This window comes from Schistocerca piceifrons, chromosome 4 (assembly GCF_021461385.2).
Source record: "Schistocerca piceifrons isolate TAMUIC-IGC-003096 chromosome 4, iqSchPice1.1, whole genome shotgun sequence".
Taxonomy (NCBI): Eukaryota; Metazoa; Arthropoda; class Insecta; order Orthoptera; family Acrididae; genus Schistocerca; species Schistocerca piceifrons.
The window spans coordinates 735,426,906-735,453,587 of record NC_060141.1 but is presented as its reverse complement, the minus strand read 5'-3'; the positions used below and the strand labels follow the sequence as shown (position 1 = coordinate 735,453,587).

The 26,682-nt window shown below is 44.4% G+C and overlaps 1 protein-coding gene across 1 annotated transcript in view; it reads right to left on the bottom strand.

The window, feature by feature from the left end:
- LOC124796141 (carboxypeptidase B-like) overlaps positions 1 to 26,682 on the bottom strand; it is a 170,723-nt gene that overhangs the window by 10,161 nt on the left and 133,880 nt on the right. The window contains exons 6-8 of the mRNA XM_047260233.1: positions 19,525 to 19,670; positions 11,513 to 11,569; positions 8,821 to 8,905 (exon numbers count right to left, since the gene is read on the bottom strand). Of these exons, the coding sequence (XP_047116189.1) occupies positions 8,821 to 8,905; positions 11,513 to 11,569; positions 19,525 to 19,670 (288 nt within the window). The remainder of the gene's footprint in view (positions 1 to 8,820; positions 8,906 to 11,512; positions 11,570 to 19,524; positions 19,671 to 26,682) is intronic.

Below are 26,682 nucleotides of genomic sequence, written 5' to 3'. Positions count from 1 at the left end.
GTCCCTCATTTCAAACGTCGTACGAACGTCTAAATGGCAGATATTGAGATAACCTATCGTGGAACTGAAAAGTGACTGCAATCGCTTAGTAGTGGAAAGGCGTCAGGACCAAATGAGATACGTATAAGATTCTATAAAGATTACGCGAAAGAACTTGCTCCTCTTGTAGCAGTAATTTATCGTAGATCACTGGAACAATGAAACGTGCTTAACGACTGGAGAAAAGAACAGATCATTCCCGTTTATAAGAAAGGCCGTAAGACACATGCACATAATTATAGACTTATATCGTTGACATCAATCTGTTGCAGAATTATGGAACATGTCTTATGCTAAAAAATTATGACTTGTTTGAAAAATGAACATCTCCTCGATAAAAATCAACATGTGTTTCACAAACACAGATCCTGCGAAACTCAGCTCGCTCTGTTCCTCCATGGGATCCACAACGCAGTGGACAACGGCGCTCAAGTTGGCCTGCAGACTTTCTTGCAGATAGAACTCAACACGTCGTTCTTAAAAAAATGTTCAAATGTGTGTGAAATCTTATGGGACTTAACTGCTAAGGTCATCAGTCCCTAAGCTTACACACTACTTAACCTAAATTATCCGAAGGACAAACACACACACACACACACACACACACACACACACACACACACACACACACACCCATGCCCGAGGGAGAACTAATACCTCCGCCGGGATCAGCCTCACAGTCCATGACTGCAGCGTCTTAGACTGCTCGGCTACGTCGATCGTAACGGAACTGTATCGACAGATGTAAAGGTAATATCCGGAGTACCACAGGGAAGTGTGATAGCACCGTGGCTGTTTATAGTATATATAAATGATGTAGTAGAAAGCGTCTGATGCCCTTTAAGGCTATTTGCAGATGATGCAGTTGTCTACAGTAGCAACGCCAGAGGAAAGCAAGAATTTTCAGAACGACCTAGAGAGAAATGATGAATGGTGCAGGCTCTGGCAGTTGTGCCCTGAACGTAAATAAATGCTACAAATTGCGCATACCTGGGAAAAGAAATCCACTACTGTACATCTACTCTGTTGATGACGAACAGCTGGAGACAGCGTCTGCGGTCAAATAACTAGGGGTAACTATTCAGAACGACCTTAAGTGGAATAACCACATGAAACAGATAGTGGGAAAAGCAGATACCAGACTCAGATTCATCAGAAGAATCTTAAGGAAAAGTGGCTTATAAGGCTCTCGTTCGCCCGATTCTTGAGTATTGTTCATCTATCTGGGATCACTATCAGGTAGGACTCACAGAGGAGATAGAGAAGATCCAAAGAAGACCGGCGTGTTTAATCACAGAATCGTTTAGCTGGCGAGACAGCGTTACGGAGATACTAACCAAACTCCACTGGCAGACGGTTACAGTACAGACGTCACGGAGAGATTTACTACTTAAATTTTGGGACAGGACTTTTTAGAAGGAGTCCGCCCACATACATCTCGCATATTGATCACGAGGAGAAAATTCGAGAAATTAGTGTCAATATCGACAATCATTATTCCCACACACTATTCGGGAGTATCTGCAGTTCGTGGTCGTGCAGTAGCGTTCTCGCTTCCCGCACCCGGGTTCCCGGGTTCGATTCCCGGCGGGGTCAGGGATTTTCTCTGCCTCGTGATGACCGGGTATTGTGTGCTGTCCTTAGGTTAGTTAGGTTTAAGTAGTTCTAAGTTCTAGGGGACTGATGGCCATAGATGTTAGGTCCCATAGTGCTCAGAGCCATTTGAACCATTTTTTTTATTCGGGAGTGGAACAAGGTTGGAGGAATCAGATAGTGGTAGCGAAAATACCCTCCGCCACACACCATTAGGAGGCTTGCAGAGTATGATGCAGATATAGATGTAGATGATAATAGATTTACAACAAGTGGGGGGTGCACGATCGAGCGTGGATTCTCCCAGCGCGACGCTGTGCTCCCTGTGCTAGGTGCTAGGGCTGTTGGGCATTGTATCGACGTAGTCTGAGAATCTCGACTTGTTGGCAGCAGGGCCTCCCGTGGGAATGGTGTTGTGCCTTGTCGGTTACTCTTCCCACGCTGCGGTCTTGCCGCGCGCGCTTTCGAAGAGCAAGCTGACTGGCTGACAGCTGGCTACACTTGCCAACAAAGGAAGGCGCCACGACTTTGGGGCTGGGCGGCAAGCCTCTCAATTGAAGTACGATTTTTCATGGTGATCTGCAGGGCTTGTTGCGCGTTAGTTTGTATCCTCGACTGGCCGCTATCGGCAGTCATCCGGCTCGGTGGGGTCGGCGCATCTTAATTTTTCAGAGTTTATGCAGAGACAGAATTTTCTCGGGGGGATTCTATACCGGACCAGCTGTGAGAGAAGACTTAGAGATTGGACATCTGGTCGAGATGAGAATTGTCACTGTCTCGGGAGCCCGGACGGAGTTTTGTAGGTGCTGATTCGTTGTGCCGGTCCGTATAGCTCGCTTTCCATGTCGCAACTTATCGGAACATCTCCACGGCTGCAGCTCGTCGGGCAGGCTAACGCTCCTGACTGCAGCCTGCAATGATGCCCATTACCGATAACTGAGTTAGGACGAACTGAGACAAACGTTTGCTAAAGTATTCTGCAGCTGCTGGAAACTATGGACTTTCATCTTCCATGAATCATTTTGCGCTATAAACAGTCATGATGCGAAACGAGTCAAAAATTGCAAATTAATTTGTACATCTGTTTGTACTCTAAACATCACCACATAATTACTTTTCCCTCCGAAGTGAAAACAAGTATACAGATAGAGTTAGCAGTTCCTGCCAACCACCTTTTACACATTACAAACATAGAAACTCTTCTACGGAATAGGAGTTGTATAGGTGAAAGTTTATCAATTTGTTTTAAAATTTTACCTCGCTGCTTGTTAGACATTTTATATCAATGGGTAAGTGGTCAAAAAGTTTTGTTGCAACGTTGTGCACCCTGTTCTGTACTAAAGACAACCTTAATATTGAGTAACGAATGTCATTTTTTCATCTAGTTTCTAATTATTTAACTCACTGTTCCTTTTGAACTGTAGTGGATTATTTACAAAAAACTTCTTGAGGCAATAAATATACTGTGAAGCAGTTGTCAGAACGCCCAACACCTTAAACAGATGTCTACAAGATGGTCGAGGGTGAGCACCACATATAATTCTTACAGCACGTTTTTGGGCAATGGAGACCTTTCTTAACTATGCGTTACCCCAGAACGTTATTCCATGTGACATTACTGAATCAAAATAAGCAAAACATGTCAACTTAGTGATATCTCTCTCTCCCAAAAATTTGCTATGATTCTAGGTCCAAATGTGGCTGAACTAAGTTGTTTTGGGAGTTCCAAAATGTGTTTTTTTCCAATTTAATTTCTGGTCAATATGGAAGTGTAAGAATTTTGAAGTTTCCACCATGTGTATTATTTCATCACCATGTGTCATACTTATCACTGGTGCAGTACCCCTAGAGGTGCACAGCTGAGTATGATGAGCTTTTGTGAAATTCAGGGTGAGACCATTACAATACTGGTGTCATCTGCAAAATTCTGGTTGTTGTACATTAGACGGTAGATCATTTAGATACGAGAAACTGTAGCGTACCAAAGATTGAGCCTTGTGGAACCCCCACACGTGATTTCGCCCCAGTCAGAATTATTTGCCTGTTCTCTATTGGTTGAATTACTGTTAAGTACAACTTTCAGCGTTATTTTGGTTAGATATGACGTGATCCGTTGGTTGGCTATACCATCAGTCCCATAAAACTTCAACTTATCTAGGAGTATACTATGATTCACACAAGCAAATGCCTTGGATAGGTCACAGAAAATACCTATCGATGGTATTTTGTTACGTAATGTTTGTAATATCTGGTGTAACATGTAAATGGCAAACCCAGTAGAGCAACCCTTCTGAAACCCAAACTGTGATTTCTTGACGATATTATTGTCGCCAAGGTGAGATACTATTCTAGAATAAATCACCTTCTGAAAAATTTTATGACGACGCAATCACCGTACCTCCACGCACTGTGCCCAGGGTGGATCTGACGTACAAATGGGATTCTTAGATGAGTTCTGCTACCGCCCACCCCACCCCGATTACTGTTCAAAAATGGTTCAAATGGCTCTGAGTACTATGGGACTTAACATCTTAGGTCATCAGTCCCCTAGAACTTAGAACTACTTAAACCTAACTAACCTAAGGACATCACACACATCCATGCCCGAGGCAGGATTCGAACCTGCGACCGTAGCAGTCCCGCGGTTCCGGACTGCAGCGCCAGAACCGCACGGCCACCGCGGCCGGCGACCACTGTTCCCCAAGATAGCGAGTTAGCAATCTGTTCTGATAATCAGCCCACTCACAATAGAGAAAAGGAAGCTACAACGGTTTGAAAAGGTCCCCACTTCAACTTTTTCAACTAATTACTACTTGCTATGTACTGTCGTAATATGTGACTATTGGATTTTTTTTTTTTGTTCCTTAAATTAATATATCTCATTGTGACCCCAAACCTCGCTATAATATGTCATTATAGAACATCACTAGAATATCATGCATTTAATCTGAAGTTTGAACGGGAGATTAATCAGGAACTTGTAGATAATGTAAAGGATCAACCCATTAAAAACAGGGCTAGACGGATGCTTTCGCATCGCTGAGCAAAATAGTTTCAAATGGTTCTAATCACAATGGGACTTAACTACTGAGGTCATCAGTCCCCCAGACTTACACCTAACTGAGAACATCACACACATCGATGCCCGAGGCAGGATTCGAACTTGCGACCGTAGCATCGGCGCGGTTTCGGACTGATGCGCCTAGAACCACTCGGCCACAACGGCTGGTGGAGATTAGTTTCACCTCACCACCAGGTACCCTTTAAACCGATAAGCGGTATACCAGTAGAGATTTGACAGGCAAACTCATGACAAAGAATACGCATGTGGTTGGTACTCTTCGTCTAAATTGCAATGGAATTCACATAGAAATTGTAGTGAACAAACTGAAATAGCCAGAAGTGATTGCGAACGAGAACTGTCCTGGGAATTGTGGTCTTGAAATGAAAGAGAAAAGAAGCGTTGGTTCTTTCGACCAGGTATTCGAGTTAAATGGGAAAAGTGACATCCAGAAGACGGATTTTGGTTCAAATGGCTCTGAGCACTATGGTACTTAACTTCTTAGGTCATCAGTCCCCTAGAACTTAGAACTACTTAAACCTAACTAACCTAAGGACATCACACACATCCATGCCCGAGGCAGGATTCGAACCTGCGACCGTAGCAGTCCCGCGGTTCCGGACTGCAGCGCCAGAACCGCACGGCCACCGCGGCCGGCGACCACTGTTCCCCAAGATAGCGAGTTAGCAATCTGTTCTGATAATCAGCCCACTCACAATAGAGAAAAGGAAGCTACAACGGTTTGAAAAGGTCCCCACTTCAACTTTTTCAACTAATTACTACTTGCTATGTACTGTCGTAATATGTGACTATTGGATTTTTTTTTTTTGTTCCTTAAATTAATATATCTCGTTGTGACCCCAAACCTCGCTATAATATGTCATTATAGAACATCACTAGAATATCATGCATTTAATCTGAAGTTTGAACGGGAGATTAATCAGGAACTTGTAGATAATGTAAAGGATCAACCCATTAAAAACAGGGCTAGACGGATGCTTTCGCATCGCTGAGCAAAATAGTTTCAAATGGTTCTAATCACAATGGGACTTAACTACTGAGGTCATCAGTCCCCCAGACTTACACCTAACTGAGAACATCACACACATCGATGCCCGAGGCAGGATTCGAACTTGCGACCGTAGCATCGGCGCGGTTTCGGACTGATGCGCCTAGAACCACTCGGCCACAACGGCTGGTGGAGATTAGTTTCACCTCACCACCAGGTACCCTTTAAACCGATAAGCGGTATACCAGTAGAGATTTGACAGGCAAACTCATGACAAAGAATACGCATGTGGTTGGTACTCTTCGTCTAAATTGCAATGGAATTCACATAGAAATTGTAGTGAACAAACTGAAATAGCCAGAAGTGATTGCGAACGAGAACTGTCCTGGGAATTGTGGTCTTGAAATGAAAGAGAAAAGAAGCGTTGGTTCTTTCGACCAGGTATTCGAGTTAAATGGGAAAAGTGACATCCAGAAGACGGATTTTGGTTCAAATGGCTCTGAGCACTATGGTACTTAACTTCTTAGGTAATCAGTCCCATAGAACATAGAACTACTTAAACCTAACTAACCTAAGGACATCACACACATCCATGCCCGAGGCAGGATTCGAACCTGCGACCGTAGCAGTACCGCGGTTCCAGACTGCAGCGCCTAGAACCGCACGGCCACCGCGGCCGGCTACGGATTTTGGAAATCCAAAAATTGTTACTGAACATAATATGAGAAAAGCTGTTTACCTTATTGACGACGGTTCAAACCCGTGTCTGGCCATTCAGATTTAGGTTTTCTATGATTTTCCTAAATCACTCCAGGTGAAGAACGGTAGGATTCCTTTGAAAGGGCACGGTCGATTTCCTTCCATATACTTTTGACACAATCCGAGCTTGTGCTCCGTCTCTAATCACCTCGATGCCTACGGGACATTAACCCAATCTTTCTTTCTTCCTGTTGATCTTACTGATCAGATCAGTACATATTGTGCTCCATCGAGGGAGACAGTAAAATTGTATCGAAAATCAGCATTCTATCTGTTTTAGGATGTGGCGAATGTGTTATATGTATTCCAAGATGCGAGGGGATGGAAAATGTAGCTCACAATATTTCGGACACAGTTGATAGATGCGCTGACACGAGATTCAGAAGACGGAATTCCAGTCAGTATTGAAACAAGTAGCTAAAACCATTCGGGTGCACAGCAGCTAGAAAGTTATCTAAACGGGCAGTACTTACCTATTGTAAATTGTGGAAGTCTAAACCCCATCTCTGTACTAAATATTTTAATTAACTTCATTACAGTTTTAAGGGACAGTCAAATGAAAACGTAACTCCCGCCACAACGGGCCCATAGAATGATTCCACACGAAGACAATCGCCACACATGTTAATACATTTATACCACTGTGTGATGAAACGACCAATTTCTATTTTGCAAAACGCGGGCATCAGCACACACTCTTGCACTTGCCCGTCCTACTGAAACAGACACCCTCGTGTGCCTTTTTTCAGGCCACCAAAGACGTGAAAATCATACGGTGAAAGATCAAGGCCGTAAGGAGATGTTCCCGACCCAAACCGCCGAAGTGTAGCCTCCGTCCGGTTAGCAGTGTGGGGGGCGGCCCTTATCGCGCAACAGGGAGACTTCGTCCTACAGCTTTCCTGGACATTTTGACTTTACGACGCGTCACGGTTTCTGCATAGTGTCTTCGTAGCGCCGCACATTGGCTGTGATTCTGCATTCGAGGGACTCGACGAGCAGAGTTGCACACCGTAGCGCCCGTCCCTGCACTGCGAATCGGACGAAGGCTACGCTTCAGCGGTTTGATCGCGAAACGCCGCAACATCCTCCGTACGGCCTGGATCTTTCACGATGGGATTTTAGAGTCTTTGGCGAGGCGAAAGACATGCGTGGACGTCGGATTCAGTCGGAAGAGGAAGTGCAAGAGCTGGTGCGGATGTGGATCTGTCAGCAGGCGACCGCGTTTTACAGAATATGAACTGACTGTCTCGTCTCGAAGTGGGACAAATGTCTTAAGGCGGTAGGACGTCAAACAGGCCGACTGAGCAGGGGAGGCACCACAGGACACTGTCTATACTTTTACAAATACATTCATAAAACTTTGTCAGCATGACTAGGAAGGATTCAGGATTCACACGCTCAACAATGGAAGTTCTAAAACAAACTTTTTTATGTGACGTTTTTTCACTCACTATTGGCAGCATTTGTTGCTATAGGTACACTTTTCTTTATAGGTAAGAGAGATTCTTCGATGAATTTGGCACAGCATACAAACCATACCTACAGGTGAACGAAACTCTAGAATTTATTTAATTTATGAAAAAATGAATGTGCTGTTATATTTTGAACTTCATATTTAGAAAAAAGACTGAAATTTTATGGATAATTGGCTCAATTTTTACTACAATTTTTAACAGATTTAGAAAATTCTGGTTTCATACTCCTGTAAGTATGGTTAGTACGCTGTGGAAAATATATCTAAGAAAATTGTATCTATAGCAACAAATGCAGCCAATAGTTAGTGGAAAATGATGAAATTTCACGTGTAGAAATTTTTATTTTGCTACGTTTCTGAACTTCCATTGCTATGAATGCGAATTCCGAATCCTTCCAGGTCATGCTGACAGAATTTTATGAATTTATATGTAAAACTATAGACAGTGGAAATTAAAATGTCCTTTGGCTCCTCTCCTGCTCCAAGTCGACCCGTTTGGCGTCCTACCCCCTATAAAGCATGTGGCGATTACTATGTGCATGGAACCGTTGCATGAACCCGTTGTGTCTAGTGCTCGATTTCCATTTCACTTCTCTCACACTTTTTGTTTTCGAACGCTGACACTGGCTTTCCCATGCACTGACGTCGTCCGCACGAAAAGAACTCTGATTCTCGACGACTGCCTTCGTCCAATCGAAAAGTACACTATCAGTCCCACGAGACTGACGGCAGGCTTAACGTGTTAGCGTGATGGCTACTAATTTTTCTCGTGAGCTTGTAAACCGTAATGGTAAGCACACATTTAGGTTACTGTACACGTAAAGAAACTTATAGCTGCGGGAGCTTGTCCCGACACAAAAACACATATGATATACCGGTACGTACACATGGCGCCCGCGAAAGTCCCCACGGTGTAGTTGGGAGCTCCGGCTGCTACCTGCGCGGCGTTGGCGAGTCTCCCCAGTGCGTCCTGCGGCATTAAAATCGTTGTGGCATAAGGACGACGTGAGATTTAATAACGATGTGAAAACACGTATTACAGTTGACATGTATTACAGTTGACACAGAAGCATTTAACAAGAAGAGGAGGGTCTGTGTGGAAGCATGGACAGTGTCCTGAGGAAGATATTGGGGAAGTACTTCATATGGAGCGTGGCATTACACCGAGCTAAGATGTGGACGCTGAGGAAAGAGGAAGAGAGAAGAATAGAAACATTGGAGATGTGGATTTGGAGGAGGTTGGAAGGCATGAAATGGGCGGACAAGGTGAGAAACGAGAAGCTGTTGGGAAGAGTGGGAGAACAGAGAACCGTTGCCTTGGTTACTGGATGAGAACAGGTTGTTTTAATCTGGAAGAGGAAATACACTTGGCTTGGGCGCTAGCTGATAGATTGTTTACTGATGGATGCTAGCGAAGGAATGGTGAACGGAAGGAGAAGAGGACGCAGAAGATGCCAAGTGGTGGATAGTATCATGATAGGAAACGATTATGAGAAAAAAAAGAGGGTAGCAAATGACAGGACTGTATGGAGAATTACATGGGAAGACCTGACCTAGAGCAGAACACTGATAATGGTGATGATAATGACGACAGCATAAGGCGTTGTCTAGAGGGAAATTTAAGCTAGTGAATATCTGCTGCATGATACTATGTGGCTACAATTAAAGTGCAGGTACACTCAGAGATGCGGTGTGGGTCGTAATTATCGTAAGACAGCAAAACTTGATAAATACGCTAATATGTTAATTCGGAACCGATTTACGCAGAGAAAACATTAGTTCCATTCTTGGCCACCAGGTACAAGTCTGGTGCTGTGAATGCAAGAAACATATAGTAATTATTCAATTAGAAATGGATCACGAACGGGGTGTGGACAGGGAATTTTAGAGATTCAGAAAAGCATAATGTTTATTTTATTACACTACTGGCCATTAAAACTGCTACACCAAGAAGAAATACAGATGATAAACGGGTATTCATTGGACAAATATATTACACTTTAACTGACATGTGATTACATTTTCACGCAATTTTGGTGCATAGATATTGAGAAATCAGTGCCCAGAACAACCACCTCTGGCCGTAATAACGCCCTTGATACGCCTAGGCATTGAATAAATCTGAGCATGGATGGCGTGTACAGGTACAGCTGGCCATGCAGCATCAACACGATACCACAGTTCATCAAGAGTAGTGACTGGCGTATTGTGACGTGCCAGTTGCTCGGCCACCATTGACCAGCGTTTTCAATTGGTGAGAGATCTGGAGAACGTGCTGGCCAGGGCAGCAGACGAATATTTTCTGTATCCAGAAAGGCCCGTACAGGACCTGCAACATGCGGTCGTGCATTATCCTGCTGAAATGTAGTGTTTCGCAGGGATCGAATGAAGGGTAGAGCCACGGGTCTTAAGACATCTGAAATGTAACGTCCACTGTTCAAAGTTCCGTCAGTGCGAACAAGAGATGACGGAGACGTGTAACCAATCGCACCCCATACCATCACGCCGGGTGATACGCCAGTATGGCGATTACGAATACACACTTCCAACGTACGTTCACCGCGTTGTCGCCAAACACGGATGTTGTAAACAGAACGTGGATTCATCCGAAAAAATGACGTTTTGTCGTTCGTGCACCCAGATTCGTCGTTGAGTACACCATCGCAGGCTCTCCTGTCTGTGATGCAGCGTCAAAGGTAACCGCAGCCATTGTCACTGAGCTGATAGTCCATGCTGCTGCAAAAGTCGTCGAACTCTTCGTGCAGATGGTTGTTGTCTTGCAAACATCTCCATCTGTTGACTCAGGGATAGAGACATGGCTGCACGATCCGTTACAGCCATGCGGATAAGGTGCCTGTCACCTCGACTGCTAATGATACGAGGCCGTTGGGAACCAGCACGGCGTTCCGTATTGCCCTCCTGAACCCACCGATTCCATATTCTGCTAACAGTCACTGGATATCGACCAACGCGAGCAGCAATGTCGCGATACGATAAACCGCAATCGCGATAGGCTACAATCCGACCTTTATCAAAGTCGAAAACGTGATGGTACGCATTTCTCCTCCTTACACGAGGCATCACCCAACGTTTCACCAGGCAACGCCGGTCAACTGCTGTTTGTGTATGAGAAATCGGTTGAAAACTTACTTCATGTCAGCACGTTGTAGGTGTTGCCACCGGCGCCCACCTTGTGTGAATTCTCTGAAAGCTAATCATTTTCATATCACAGCATCTTCTTCCTGTCGGTTAAATTTCGTGTCTGTAGCACGTCATCTTCGTGGTGTAGCAATTTTAATGGCCAGTAGTGTATTATCGCCATTTACAAAGTTTGTTCAATAAGAGCACCAAAGACGTCGACGAGATTCTGTACAGCGCCAGATGTGCATCTAATGGCCAACCTTGGAACAATTTTTTTCCCAGCGTAAATCGATTCCAAATTAACGCATTTACATACGTGTCAAGTTTCGCTGCCATACGATAAATATAGCCCACACTAGACTTCCATGAGTAGCTGCACTTTGCGAGTACTTATAATCACCCGCTTCATATTAAGAGGGGCCAGAAAGCAGCTTACCAGTGTTTGCCAGTCTTCAGGCGGCTCTGTGGTGTATCCCCACGGGTAAAGTATCATCTGAAATAGAAATTACACAGTCTTTATTTTTCCACATACAAGAAACTGGCATATTGTGCAAAAAGTTAAAATAAGCTCAGAACCTTTGAAATAATTACTGTCGAAAGGAAAGGAAAGGAAAGAAGAGGATGGAGTGCTTCCAAAGAATGGTAGTAATTTTCAGGCAGGTGTTCAGTAAATATCAATCTAAGTTACAAGCGGACAACCAGCTCCTAATGAAGTCAGATGTAGAGCTGTGCATTCCGTGAAACATGAAGCAGCTTTGGGCAGCATGATGAATGGCTCAAAATCAGACTTCGTCAGATCTTAGAAATACCTGCGAGCCGCAATGTGCGTGGATCTGAAGTAGAACTGCGACATAATCACTGTTACAGGCAAATTAAAATTAAAGCTTCGTTTTGTTTGCAGTGTAACGAGAAATTGTAGGAAACTGCAGCCTCACCACGAAAGAGATAGCATCAAAAACATTTGTGCGGTCTATAATGCAACCGTGTTCATCATGTAGGGGCAATTTCAGGTCTGATTAGCTCGTGATATTCAGAATATGCCTTAAGATCAGTGAGAATGGCGTGAACATGTTACCTTTTGTGAAAGAATCAAACGGTAATGCTGATAAACGCATCGAGGAAATATATCTAATATATTTCAATAACCTACTTAAATAACTCCAAAAATAGACTGTCATCGTGAAAATAATGAGTATCCTTCAAGTAGATACACATCGTTCACCAGGAGACTATGAAGACTCAAATGATTCGTCAGTGAATACTAGTTGTACTCTTTAGTACAAAGACAATTCCTCTGTACAGTATTAAACTTCTATGCTTCCCTCCATTAATTAGCCATAAGATAACCTACTACTAATACCAAAGGAACCCTCTGCCCTGCACTTTACGTTTTTTCTGTAGATGCAGATGTACAAGACTCGATGGGTGAGCGGGTAACTGTACGATTACAACTCAATAAACCTGAGGCGGCATCATCAATGGGTCATACAATTCCTTTTCTTTGTTCTTGCATCTGTCGATGCTTCGTGTGTGTGAACAAAGCCAAGTTGCACCGGGCTTCGGAGCCTGTTTTAAACTATAAGTCCCCCTACAACTGAATAGGATTAAGTATTGTCAAAGGTCTGAGCAACGGGAGGTCATATGATCTGCAATAGAACCATCGTCGACGGAAGTACAGGATCAGCATATGGAAAAGCGCAAATAGCTTTCGGAAAATTTAAACGAAAAGGCGTAAACCTTAAGAGCAAAATTAATTCCACTTTTAAATTCAGAGCAGAGGTCAATAGAGGGAACAAGTACATTGAAGGCCTCTACGAAGCTGATGAATTTTCTGACCGGGTAATACAAGAAGAAATGAGTCCGATTTGGAAAAATATGGTAATCGAGTATTATAACCAGAAATTTACATTGCTTTGAAAAACTTTAGATAAAAAAACGCAGACAGAATTAATAATATACTTTCTGACATTGTAAAATCATTCCTGAAAGTGGAAGCTAAACGATTACTCCAGTTAGAATGTAGAGTCTGTGACATTCAAACTACGCCCTCCGACTTTCGGAACAAAATCATCCAAACAATTCAGCTGATATTAAGGGGTGAAGGAAGAAATAATTATTGCACAGTCAGCTTGATGCTCATGACTCCAAGTTTCTGATACAAATAATACACAGGAGAATAGAAAAAGACCCCACATATCTTAGATGACGTTCAATCTGGCTTCAGGGAAGGTAAAGGTGCCACAGAGGCCGTTGTGATGTTCCCTTGACAATGGAGGCAAATTTTAAGAGGAGTCAAATTAATCTCATTGAATATGTCGAACTCGAAAACGCATTTGATAACAAACAGGTGCATCATGTTTGATGACCTAAAATTTAGGTAAAACATGTAGGGAAAGACGGGTAATGTTGAAACGGACCAGAACTAAGAATACACAAAAAGAATGATGCGGTAGACTAAGAATGATAGGATTAGGAAGTACGTAAGGCAAGAATCCAGTCGTTCTCCACTACTGTTAAATCTTTTTATCAAAGAAGGAATGATGGAATTAAAAGAAATATTCAGAAGTGTGATGAAAGCTCATTGTGAAAGGACTGAATGATAGGGTTCATTATTGCTGCCCACAGTGAAACCGAATGGAATAAACAGTCTAATGAGCACAGAATATCGACTGGGAGTAAATCAAGCAAAGAAGAAAGTAGTGAGGATGAGTAGTAATCAAATTAGCAGCAAAATCAATATCAAAAGTGAAAAACATGTGGTAGTGAAGGAAAAAAAATGGTTCAAATGGCTGAGCACTATGGGACTTAAATGCTGAGGTCATCAGTCCCCTAGAACTTAGAGCTACTTAAACTTAACTAACCTAAGGACATCACACACATCCATGCCCGAGGCAGGATTCGAACCTGCGACCGTAGCGGTCACGTGGCTCCAGACTGTAGCGCCTAAAACTGCTCGGCCACTCCGGCCGGCAGTAGTGAAGGAATTCTGCTACCTTGAAAGCAAATAACGCGTGATGGATGAAGCAAGTTGGATAATAGGCACAGGCGAAGAGGGCGTTCCTGGCCGAAAGAAGCCTATTTGTATCAAACATAGCACTTAATTTGAGGACGAAACATCTGGGAATATGTAGTACATCATAACACGGAAGTGAATCAAGGCCTATGTTACCACCTCAAAAGAAGAGAATTTAAGTGTTCAGTATGTGGTGCCACAAAATACTAGTGACAGTTAAGTAGAAAGATGGTATAAGGCATGAGGAGTTTCTCTGCATAATAAGGCGGGGAGACGAATGTATGGGTAAAAATAAGTAAAGGAAGAGATACATCGCTGAAATATGGTTGCTCACAGCCACAGAAACAAGACGTTTCAGTCATTAACAGACCATTGTAGGTGTATTATTACGGCATACTGAACAAATAACTATGAAAATTGCTTGAGGTGTCTCTCTGAGATGACATTGCCAGTTCAGAATATAATGTGACAATCTTCTTCAAATCAGTCGGAACCATTAAAAAGAAAAGCTCAGAATTCCACTCCCTAGAGTATGGATGTTACTACCTGTATGAAAGAGAAAAGTTTGGTACTTATTTCTAACGAAGAATTACATCTAGTGTTTAAATATTTATTAGACTCAAAAGAACAAATTCATTACTTTTCCAAGTTTTCTAGTTGAAGCTCGGTGTGCTGGTGAAATTTATTGCTCTCATCCTGAATATGGTGCATATATGTATCTTTTTCAGTAATTTAGCGCTGTTGTTCTTCATATCAATTGGCCCTGTCGTACTTGTCAGAACACCTCATGCACATAATTTACCTTTCATTAATAGCCCAGTCAACCAAAACCAGAACGGGTCGGTTAGGGGGAAAAGATCGCGTAATCACATATTTTGTACAGTGGTAGAGGCGGCAGGGGAGGGTGGGGGTGGGGGCATCATGAACAAGATACTGAAAATCCTGACCTCTAGGCTGTGAGCGTTGCGAGAGGGTGGCGTTTAAACGTCACCTTTTTTTATGTTTTCCCGAATAACTAGAAAGCCGCGGCTATTAGCGAAAATGTTTCCCAGTACAAAATCAAACTACATTAAATTTCCTACGGAAAAGAGACAGTTAATTTTTTTTCTAGGACTCAAATTTTCCACATGGCAGAGGATGGAAAAATAGCAGATTATTCTAAATATTGTTTGAACGGTACAAAATAAATGTTTGTGTTTAAATTGAATGGGTTAAAACAAATATTAAATGTGTGTACGATGTCTAAGTGCAGTAGAGCCATATTAAGAGATAAACTGCGTTGCAGGGTTTTAACAGAACGAATGGGTGGGGGGGGGGGGGGGGGGGGAATGTGTGGGGTAAGAAGCGCGTGGGAATGAATACTGCTGAATTATGTTCACGCACTTCCTTGCTCCATAGCTCTACAAATTGAAAGTCAAGCAGGTGATTTCTCACTCTCCCTAACCCACTACGTCACAAAAAACAACTACAGGGTGTCTCAATGTTATGCCGACCCACCACAGTACTCTTACGAATCACTGACAATGCAGTGCGGGGACATGCCCAAGGTACATTTATTTTACACAAAATGCGTCAACGCTACATGGTATGCAACATGAACCTAAGAAGAGCATATGGTCAGAATCTGTGTATATTTCTGTAAACTGTTCTAAACTGCTAGAGGGGCAAATTGATTCTTAGTTATCCTGTACGGCAGATGCGGCGTTTGTCTGGGAAAGGCGTCTTCCCCACTACGAGCGCCATTGGCTTTTCAGTTTACAGACAGACAGACTGTACCTCCCCGCATTTCCTGTCCAGTTGTCTCGTGTGAGTAGACGGAATAAATCTTCAGTATTGGCGGGGCTGTTCGATACTGGAATAGCACCCCAGGTTTTTACGTAATGGGGAAATTTTGCCTTTACCCTAGGTGCAGGTGGTCTATTGATCTGATATAATTACATTTTTGTGGAGACATATTGTGTCTCAACTTTATTTTCGATAAGGATAGAAGCTGAAGCAATGAAGCAAAATTTGTGTCAAGGCCCGGTGTTCAACCCGAGTCTCCTGCTTACTACGCACATCTACTGTCCAGTACAACACACACAGCTGGATGGAGTAGCACATCTGCCTAGCTAGCAGGAGGTCCACGTCCAAGTCCAAACCTTAGTAAAAATGTTAATCCATTACTTAAGCTTCTGAGACAATGTGTCTTCAGGAAAATTTAATTGCATCAGATCAATAGCAATTAAAAACGTAAATCTTGCTATGCTATGAAAGGAGAAAGTATAAACATGCAGCTAATGAAGTAGGCGAAAGGAATTACAGACACCAAAAACTAAGATTGGCAGGTAGTGCAAAATGGCATTGCAGGGATTGCTAGATGATAATCGTAGGTATGTAAAAGAATTCACAACTAACGGAAAGATAGAGACCTCCTAAAAGAAAATTAAAAGAACCTCGGAGAGAATAGGAACAGCTGTATGAATATAAAGAGGCCAGATGGCAAACCAGTACTAACCAAAGCAGGGAAGTCAGAAAGGTGGAAGGAATATTTACAAAGGCTTTACAGCTTGAAGACTGTATTATAGAAGAAGAGCAAGTAGTTGAAAATGTGTTGGAAGGTATGATACCTGTGAGAGGAATTTGACAGTACTGAAAGACGTAAGACGAAACAAAGGCCCTGGAATAGACAACATTCGCTCAGAATTTTTGAGCTCCTTCGGAAACCCAGCCATGGCAAAACTGTCCTACTAGGTGTGTAAGATATATGACGCAGGCGAAATACCCTCTGAATGCAGGAAGGATGTAATAATCCCAATTCCAAAGAAGGCAAGTGCTGCAGATCTAAATATTAGAGAACTATCAATTAAATTAGGCATGTTTGCAAAATAATAATACGAATTTTCTTAGAAGAATGGGAAAACCGGTAGCACCTCACCTGGTCCAAGATCAGTTTGGGTTCTAGGGAAATGTAGATACATGCGAGGCAATACTGACCCTGCAACTTGCAAGATAGCTTAAGGAAACACCAACGTACCTTTATGGCGTATGTGGACTTACAGAAAGCTTTTGACAACGTTAACTGGAATACCCTCTTTGAAATTCTGAAGGTGGACAGAGTAAAATACAAGGATCAAAAGGGTATTTACAACTTATACAGGTACCATACAAGAGTTATAAGAGTAGAAGGGCATGAAAGGGAAGCAGTGCTTGAGAAGGGAGTGAGATGATTTTATTCAAATCGTACATTGAGCAAGCTGTAAAGGAAATCAAAGGAAAATTTAGAGCAGGAACTTCATGGAGAAAAAATAAAAAGTTTAAGGTTTCTCGACGACATGGTAATTCTGTCAGAGACAGCAAAGGACTTGGAGTAGCAGTTGAACGGAATGAACAGCGCCTTGAAGGGTGGATATATGATGAAGCACCAACAAAAACAAAGCAGGGATAACGAAATGTAGTCTAAATAAATCAGGTGATGGGGACGGAATTAGACTAGGAAACGAGACACTAAAAGTAGTGGATGAGTTGTGCTATTTGGGCAAAAGAATAATTGATGATGACCGAAGTAGAGAGCATATAAAATGTAAATTGGCAATGGCGAGAAAAGAGTTCCTCAAGAAGAGATATTTGCTGACATCGAATATAGATTTGTTAGAATGCCTTTGCTGAAGGTGATTATCTGGAATGTAGCCACGTATGGAAGTTGTTGGGTTGGCAGAAGAGCCAACACCGTGTTACGGGAGGAGGCCGAAATGCACGCGTTTTAGCTCATGCAGGCTGGCGTGAGGAGGGAAGAACTATACTGACGCGAGGTCTGGAACATGACAAGGAATTAGAATTGAGAAAGCAGACGTAGCTAGTTTGATACTTACCTTTAATCCATTAATGATGAACGTCGCTCTTGACGGTACATGATTCTCAATATTATCTGTCAGTATACATTCATAGTAACTGAATATGGCACCTTGTTAGGTCGTAGTAAATGACGTAGCTGAAGGTTATGCTAAACTGTCGTCTCTGCAAATGAGAGCGTATGTAGTCAATGAACCATCGCTAGCAAAGTCGGCCGTACTACTGGGGCGAGTGCTACGAAGTCTCTCTAGACTAGACCTGCCGTGTGGCGGCGCTCGGTCTGCAATCACTGATAGTGGCGACACGCGGGTCCGACGTATACTAACGGACCGCGGCCGATTTAAAGGCTACCACCTAGCAAGTGTGGTGTCGGGCAGTGACACCACAGAAATGAAACAAGGACGATAAATGGTTTGGACAAGAAAGGAAATTATAGCACAACGTGACTAAACACAGACCAACTGATAGGGCACATTCTGAGGGATGAAAGAATTGTCAGATTGGTAAAGGAGGAGTGTGTGATAGATAAAAATTACAGAGGGAGAACAAGGAATGAATACAGTAAGGAGATTCATATGGATTAAGTGTCAGTGGTTATAAAGAGCTGAGAATGTTGGCGCAGGATAGAACAGCCTAGACAGCTGCAACAAAGCGGTCTTCGGGTTGAAGGCCACAGAACAATGTTAGTAAATGATTCTTCAAAATTGGAGGAGTTTTCTCTTCCATTACTATTATGTTCATATTTTTGACCTTTCTATCGACTCTTTCAGAGAGAATGGATGTACATGGTAACGGGTAATAATGCTAAAACATTTTGTTGTATTCTACTTCCATCGCTTTGACTTAGCTTCAGGCAATGGCACGAGCAGTTACGTAAACCACTCCGCAGTATGTGTAGTCGGCTGCCACCCTATTACGCTGAACTAGGGACTCCAAAACGGTGTTTCTGAGTGACAGAAGCGAACTTTCTGCCTCAAATCCGCCAATGGGAGGACAGGGAGCCGTCACGTTAGATACGCAGGAGAGTCGGCGACGTAGCGGCTGCAACAGCGGGTCGCTCTCTTGCCTGCCAGCTTCCTTACCCCTGGACGTGTCCACCAGTCCTTCCCACTGATGGCAAAAGGCTCTTTCCGCAGCATGTGCGGTTCAGGCCGCGGCCGTAGCTAGTTTTCATGAACATTGTGTCCCTTAGTGGTAATTCTTGGGAATAAAACCCATTTTTTCTCTGAATCCTGGCATTTGTCATTTTACGTGTAGGAAAAACACCCCGGATGCTCACTTGCTACCATCCTGACATGCACAGGAATAAGGAAAGTAGGAGTTTCACTACGTAACATCGTGTCGACGACGACACCGCCGTTATTAACGACTTCACGACAGCTCAGTTGAGTAACTATTTTGGATCGAGTCGAGGGTCGTTCTGTGGAAGGATTTCGAATAAAATGAATTAAGGAAAGCACAGCTATACTTAATCAGAATGAGCGAGAGATTATTGGCAAACCAATCTTATTTGTATAAGTTGATCTTCTTCCTTACTGAAGTGTTAAAGAGTGAGCAAGAAATGTACGAGGAGAGGCACAAGCATGTGCCGAGTCAGTACTTACAGGTCCATAACTGTGGAATGTCAGATAAAGCTTGATGCGATCGGCGTTCGCCAGAATGTAGTCCCTCAGAGCCCTCGTTTCGGGCTCGGAAAAAACTTCAGCGCCTGCGTAAGTAGTCGCACACGGGTCGTCACTAGCACCTACCTCTGGAACAGAGACAGACGTAAACACAAAGCTTTAGTTTCGAAATACTTGCTTGAAAACACCCAATAAAATCATGTTCACATTCGTCTACAAAGGTCACATTCACTAACGTTCGTATCGCATTCGGGAGGACGGCGGTTCAATCCCGCGTCCGGACATCCTGATTTAGGTTTTCCGTGATTTCCCTAAATCGCTCCAGGCAAATGCGGGGATGGTTCCTTTGAAAGGGCACGGCCGACTTCCTTCCCTGATCCGACGAGACCTATGACCTCGCAGTTTGGTCTCTTCCCACAAAACAACCCCCAACAACAACAACTAACGTTCGTAAGCTACGGGATTCTTGAGACCCATGAAAATAGGTAAGTGGCTACAAATAACCTATCAAAAATGGTTCAAATGGCTCTAAGCACAATGGGACTTAACATCCGAGGTCATCAGGCCTGTAGACTTAGAACTACTTAAACCTAACTAAGGATATCACACACATCCATGCCCGAGGCAGGATTCGAACCTGCGACCGTAGCAGTCGCGTGGTTCCTAACGGAAGCGCCTAGAACCGCTCGACCACAGAAGCCGGCTTTAACGTATCTAATGATAGATCCGTAACAGATAATATCTCAAAGCTTTTCTTTAAACACGGTACCGGGAAGTTAGTTTGGATAACCGCCGATAGGGTCGCACTGGCCGTAGTTGCTGAAGATGGCGGCGAACCAGGCAGACAAAGCATTTTACGTGCTTGCCAGTCGCTAGCGAGTGTGCAAAGAGATTACCAGTTTGATCAACAGAAAGTTTACACCAGCATAGAGAAGTCGTACAAGAAATTTAGGAAGGATTGATGTCTTTGCGATGCAAAACTTTCGTGCCGACAGGCCGTGTCTGATCAGACAATGGACCGTGTGGGAGACGAGAAGGGCCATTTATGGCCGAAGAGACGACGGTCGCTAGGGGCACCAGGCTTAAAAGTTCGCTTAAGTACCCATCTGATGGGCCTCAAATTTCTCGGATGGCCTACCGCAACAACAAAAAACTACTTCAGCACGTTACATGTTACAAAGTACCGGGGAGGTTTCTTCACATATAACATACAACTTACACAGCTAAATCATGTTTTCTTTAACACGTTCATATGAAATTAGATGACATATGCTGTATTTATTTCCTAGTTCCTCCGATGAAAAGTAGAATAATTTGTCAACTATTCATTTAGAAGTTGCATTAAAACCCTTGTAGATACAACTCCTGATATCTTTTAAAGCTTATAGTGAAAACAGAAAGAACAAGTGAATAAAATTATTCTGGGCTTGAAGCCGCATTTTCAACTATAAAATTCCGACGTTTCGGCGACTGTTGCAAGGCGCCTTCCTCAGGGTGTATTGCTAACTGCTGAATGAGCTCTAGTTTTGTTAATCACATATTATGGAGGAGTGCTGTCATTGGATATGACGGTGAGGAGGAAGGGTATTAGGAGTTCACTTTATTGCCTTTGCGTTAGGTGTTGTCATTGGCGGAAATAGGTGTTTTCCATTGGAGTTTCCTTTATTGCTTGACATTGGTGGAAATCGGCGAATAGAAAACTGAGTGGCGACTGTAGCGTAGCGTTGTTTACTAACAGCCTAGAATCGGCTAGGCCGCGTCAGCGCTCTTTGTACCCCCCGTCGCTGTGGCCCACCGCGATCCTGTTGCTTTGCGAGAGCTGTGGTTCTGCAAAGCTGTCACTGCTGGCAGACAGGACGCTGGAAGTCGGTACCCGTCTTCTCTATTCATATTGTTGGGTCGCTTGGCTATTTCTATAGCCTCTCTAAACTTCCTCATCAAATTGTTCAAATGGCTCTGAGCACTATGGGATTTAACATCTGAGGTCATCAGTCCCCTACAACTTAGAACTACTTAAACCTAACTAACCTAAGGACACCACACACATCCATACCCGAGGCAGGATTCGAACCTGCGACCGTAGCGGTCGCAGGGTTCCGGACTGAAGTGCCTAGAACCGCACGGCCACCGAGGCTGGTGCCTTCCTCCTCAAACTAAACGGCTGTTTCGCCACTACGCGGGCCTCTCGAAATTCGATCCTCATTCTGCACTGTTCCTGATGTTCTGTCACTGCTGATTTCTTGTATTGTTTGAGGCGGATACATCTCTCGTGTTCAGTTAACCTTGTGCTTATTGGACGCCCAGTCTCACCTAATAACACCAGCCCACATTCGCACCCGATTTCCTAAACAGCGTTCATGTTACACCTCCACTACAGAATCTCGAAGAGTTGCGACACCGGTTTACAGCAGGTGTCCTTACCGTCACTCCTGATGTGCTACGTCCTGAACGGGCAGAATTGGACCATCGATTAGGTATGCGCCATGTGAAAAAGACTGGACCCATAGAACATTTATAAACATTGTACAAAAACTTTGAGAGTTTGTCTTTAACATACTGTAACATTCATTAAGTTGTTCTCTGCTATTACCTGTATCGATTTTTTTGTTGTGCTTCATGGACTTCATACAATGTCCAGTCACATCAGTGTGACCACACACCAGTTGCCTTTTGCCGTACAGACCGCTGCGCTAGATTTCTCGGTTGAGGACCATCGAGCGAATAGCCCGATGGAAGTGGTTCCACAGATTCGAGGTTGGGGCTTTGGTGGCTAGGCAGTACGATAAACCGATTCCGGTGCTCTTCAAACGACGTACGTACGTTGTAAGCTGTGTGACACATTCCATTGTCCTGCTGCTAGATGCCATCGTGCCGAGAAAAACAAACCGCATGTAGGAATGGCCGTGGACGCCAAGGACAGGTGCATACTTGTGTTGATCCATTGTGCCTTCCAGAACGACAAGGTCATCCAGGAAATTCCACGAAAACATTCCCCAGCCCATAACATACCATTCTAAGCCCTTGACCCTTTGCTTTCGTGCTTTTCACGTCGTACAGGCCAACGGCCATGTGTCACCTGGAGAATAAAACGAGAGTTATCTGAAAAGCCATCTGGCGCCACTCAGTAGTAGTCCAGATACAGTACTGACGGGCGAATTCCAGCTTTGGTCTCTGCAGAGACCAATACACAGCAACGTTCACTGAACTGTCATTGAGGAGACACTGTATTAGTAGCTCTTTGATTTATTTGGAAGTCAGCAGTTCAATAGATGTACGTCAATGCGCTCGCACACATCTCCACACCTGTCGTTCATCCTTGAAGTCTATGACCTATGTCGCATCGACTTGCCTCGGCACCGTTTTTGGACAGTGCTGCTTTACCGATCACGGGAAACTTTAACCACTACGCCACCCAGTTTACAAACTTAGTTTTTCGAAAATGTATCCATCCTAAAGCCAATGACCATACCCTTTTAGTATTACGATAACAACTGCACTGTTTTCCACGTCATCCTCTCCCCCCCTCGTTTTCCACTCCCTGACACGCTTTATGTAGCCTCCACTGCTAGTACTGCCACATGTCGTGTATGGGTGGTTATTGAACATAGGCGAGAGCCACATATGACTGGATATGTAATTACCCTGTACACTAGATAATGGTGATGTTGTGGGGAGATAACATGAAAATATGGGTAACACTACAAAATGGCAGTAACAGACAGCATAATGTGCGTGAAACAGTCGCTGCGGACAGTCGCATTGATCAAAGTACTTGTTAAGAAATGTCGTCGACTACTGCATTTATTATGGGCTTATATGGCTCATGTCAGACCGCTACAGCATTGAGGAACGCTTTTATGCTAACGTATTATTATGTTTTTATTTTTTTTGTGCATGAATATCTCCCCTATAATGCACGTGGCTTCTAGAAGCAGATATCTTGTGAAAATCAGCTCCAACTCGTCCTCCATCACATCCAGACGACTGTAGATGATGGCGCCCACGGCGAAGCCGCATTCTGTGGCTTGTGGAAGGCATTAGACTCCGTTCCACCCTGTAAATCAGAACCAGAATAGAAGCCTGTAGGATACTGGAGTAACATTGTGACTAGATTCTAGACTTCCTAGCAGACAGACTTCAGTGCGTCTTTCTTAGAGGGACAATACCTGCATGAAAAACACAAACACACCATAGCACCATCGCCTCCGAATTTTACTGGTGGCACAACACACGCTGGCAGACGACGTTCACCGGGCATTCGCCATACCCACGCCCTGCCATCGGATCACCACATTGTGTACTGTGGTGTCACCGCCAGACACCACATTTGCTAGGTGGTAGCCTTTAAATCGGCCGCGGTCCGTTAGTATACGTCGGACCCGCGTGTCGCCACTATCAGTGATTGCAGACCGAGCGCCGCCACACGGCAGGTCTAGAGAGACTTCCTAGCACTCGCCCCAGTTGTACAACCGACTTTGCTAGCGATAGTTCACTGACAAAATACGCTCTCATTTGCCGAGACGATAGTTTAACATAGCCTTCAGCTACGTCATTTGCTACGACCTAGCAAGGCGCCGTTATCAGTTACCATTGATAGTGTGAATCATGTACCGGCAAGACCGACGTTCTTCATTAACGGATTAAAGTTAAGTATTCCACCAGCTACGTCCGTTTTTCTAAATTCTAATTTCCTTGTCCTGTTCCAGACCTCACGCCAGCCTGCGTGAGCTAAAACGCGTGCCTTTCGGCCTCCTTCTAGTAACACGGTGTTGGCTCTCCTGCCAACCAAAACATTGGCGACGAGCATGGGATCTGCCGCTCGCCGTCTGCTTTCAGCGACGGTGCCGTCCGGTCAGCGCCGTGGGGACCCATCTACTGGCTCGCCTCAGTCCCAGGTGTTACCGACGCTGCCTTCCATTTTGCCCCATGGCGACGCGCCGCCGCCGCCGCCTGCTCTCCCGCCGGCTACGCCCGCAGTGGACGCGTCGCTGCAACCGCAGGGCGCCTCCTGGGTCACGTGCTGCCGATCGCTTTCCGTGACTGGATGTCCTCCGACATGGAACTCTTGCCCGCTACGGACCATATGTCGTCTTCGCCCGTCGGGTGCCCCGGCCCGATGGCGGTCACCCTTCGGCCCCTCCTGTCTCTCTGTGGGCGAATACACCGCATGTTGACGTGGACCCTGGAGTAGGTTTTCAGGCGTTTCTTAGCTCCCCGCGGTCCGAATGGCAGGGTGCGGGTGGCACAGCCTCGCCTGCTGTTAGGCTCCCCACCTCGTCGCATACGTCAACATGGGGTCCTCCCCACGGCGGGCGGAAGCCTTATGCCACAACCGTACGCCGATTTGGGGGGGAGGAATGTTGTGTCACCGCCAGACACCACACTTGCTAGGTGGTAGCCTTTAAATCGGCCGCGGTCCGTTAGTGTACGTCGGACCCGCGTGTCGCCACTATCAGTGATTGCAGACCGAGCGCCGCCACACGGCAGGTCTAGAGAGACTTCCTAGCACTCTCCCCAGTTGTACAACCGACTTTGCTAGCGATAGTTCACTGACAAAATACGCTCTCATTTGCCGAGACGATAGTTTAACATAGCCTTCAGCTACGTCATTTGCTACGACCTAGCAAGGCGCCGTTATCAGTTACCATTGATAGTGTGAATCATGTACCGGCAAGACCGACGTTCTTCATTAACGGATTAAAGTTAAGTATTCCACCAGCTACGTCCGTTTTTCTAAATTCTAATTTCCTTGTCCTGTTCCAGACCTCACGCCAACCTGCGTGAGCTAAAACGCGTGCCTTTCGGCCTCCTTCTAGTAACACGGTGTTGGCTCTCCTGCCAATCAAAACATGTACCGTGATTCGTCACTCCACACAACGTTTTACCACTGTTCAGTCGTCCAATGTTTACGCTCCTTACACCAAGCGAGGCATAGTTTAGCATTTACCGGCGTGGTGTGTGGCTTATGAGCAGCCGCTCGACCATGAAATCTAAGTTATCTCACCTTCTACCTAACTGTCATAGTACTTGCAGTGAACCCTGAAGAAGTATGGAATTCCTGTGTGATGGACGCTCTTTAAGTGTCGGCGGTCTCTGTCAGTCAACAGACGAGGTCGGCCTGTACGCTTTTGTGTTGTACGTGTCCCTTCACGTTTCCACTTCACTTCGCTTCGCAGTTGTCTTTGGGGTGCTTAGGAGTGTGGAAATCTCCCATACAGACGTATGACACAAGTGACATCCGACCACCTGACCACGTTAGAAGTCCGTGAGTTCTGCGGAGCGCCCCATTCTGCTCTCTCACGATGTCTAATGACAACTGAGGTCAGTGATGTGGAGTACCTGGCGGTAGGTGGCAGCACAATGCACCTAAGTTTTCGGAGTGTCCGGATACTTCTGATCACATAGTGTACCTTACAGCTATTGTGTGGAACGTAATCTCAGTTGGGTGTCTGCCATTATAGGGTTTCCTAGTTATTCTCAATCGTAACACCTTCTAGACTTCTGGCCCACCCTTTCTAAAGGAGTTGCATTGTCAAGCAGACCAAGAGAAGGTTGATGCTTGTTACAACTGGAGTTGAGTGTCAACGTTAATAAGTGCAAAGTATTGCTTACTAATGTGCAGAAAGACTCATTGCTGCTCTTTTATATAAGGAGCGATCAACAAATTTTTATTTGAGGACGTTGCTGCGGCGTATATCTAACGTATCGCAACTTGGATGCGACAGTATAAGCACCGGCATGTAGACGAGGGATTACTTGGGTATTCGTGTTTTTCCTAGGTGCTCTGGGGTTCATATCAATAGCTACTAACAATGGATACGACCCTAAGTTATGTGACCAAATTTTTAGGAAAAAAACAGCTGTAAAATGTTTCTACCTTAGGAGAAAACAGGGCGAAAAATAGTGAGGGTAATAACTTTATTTCTATTCCATTTTTGGGGAACGTATCATATAAGATAAGGAGACTTCTACAGAAGCAATACGGTTACAGAGTTACCTTTTCCGTAAATAATAGCTTGAAGCAAAGAGTGATTCATACTACTGGGGCACGGGAAGAACTTGGCACTAAATCCGGAGTTTACAAAATTTCTTTTAACGACTGCCCAAACTATTACATTGGACAGACAGGTAGACCCGTTA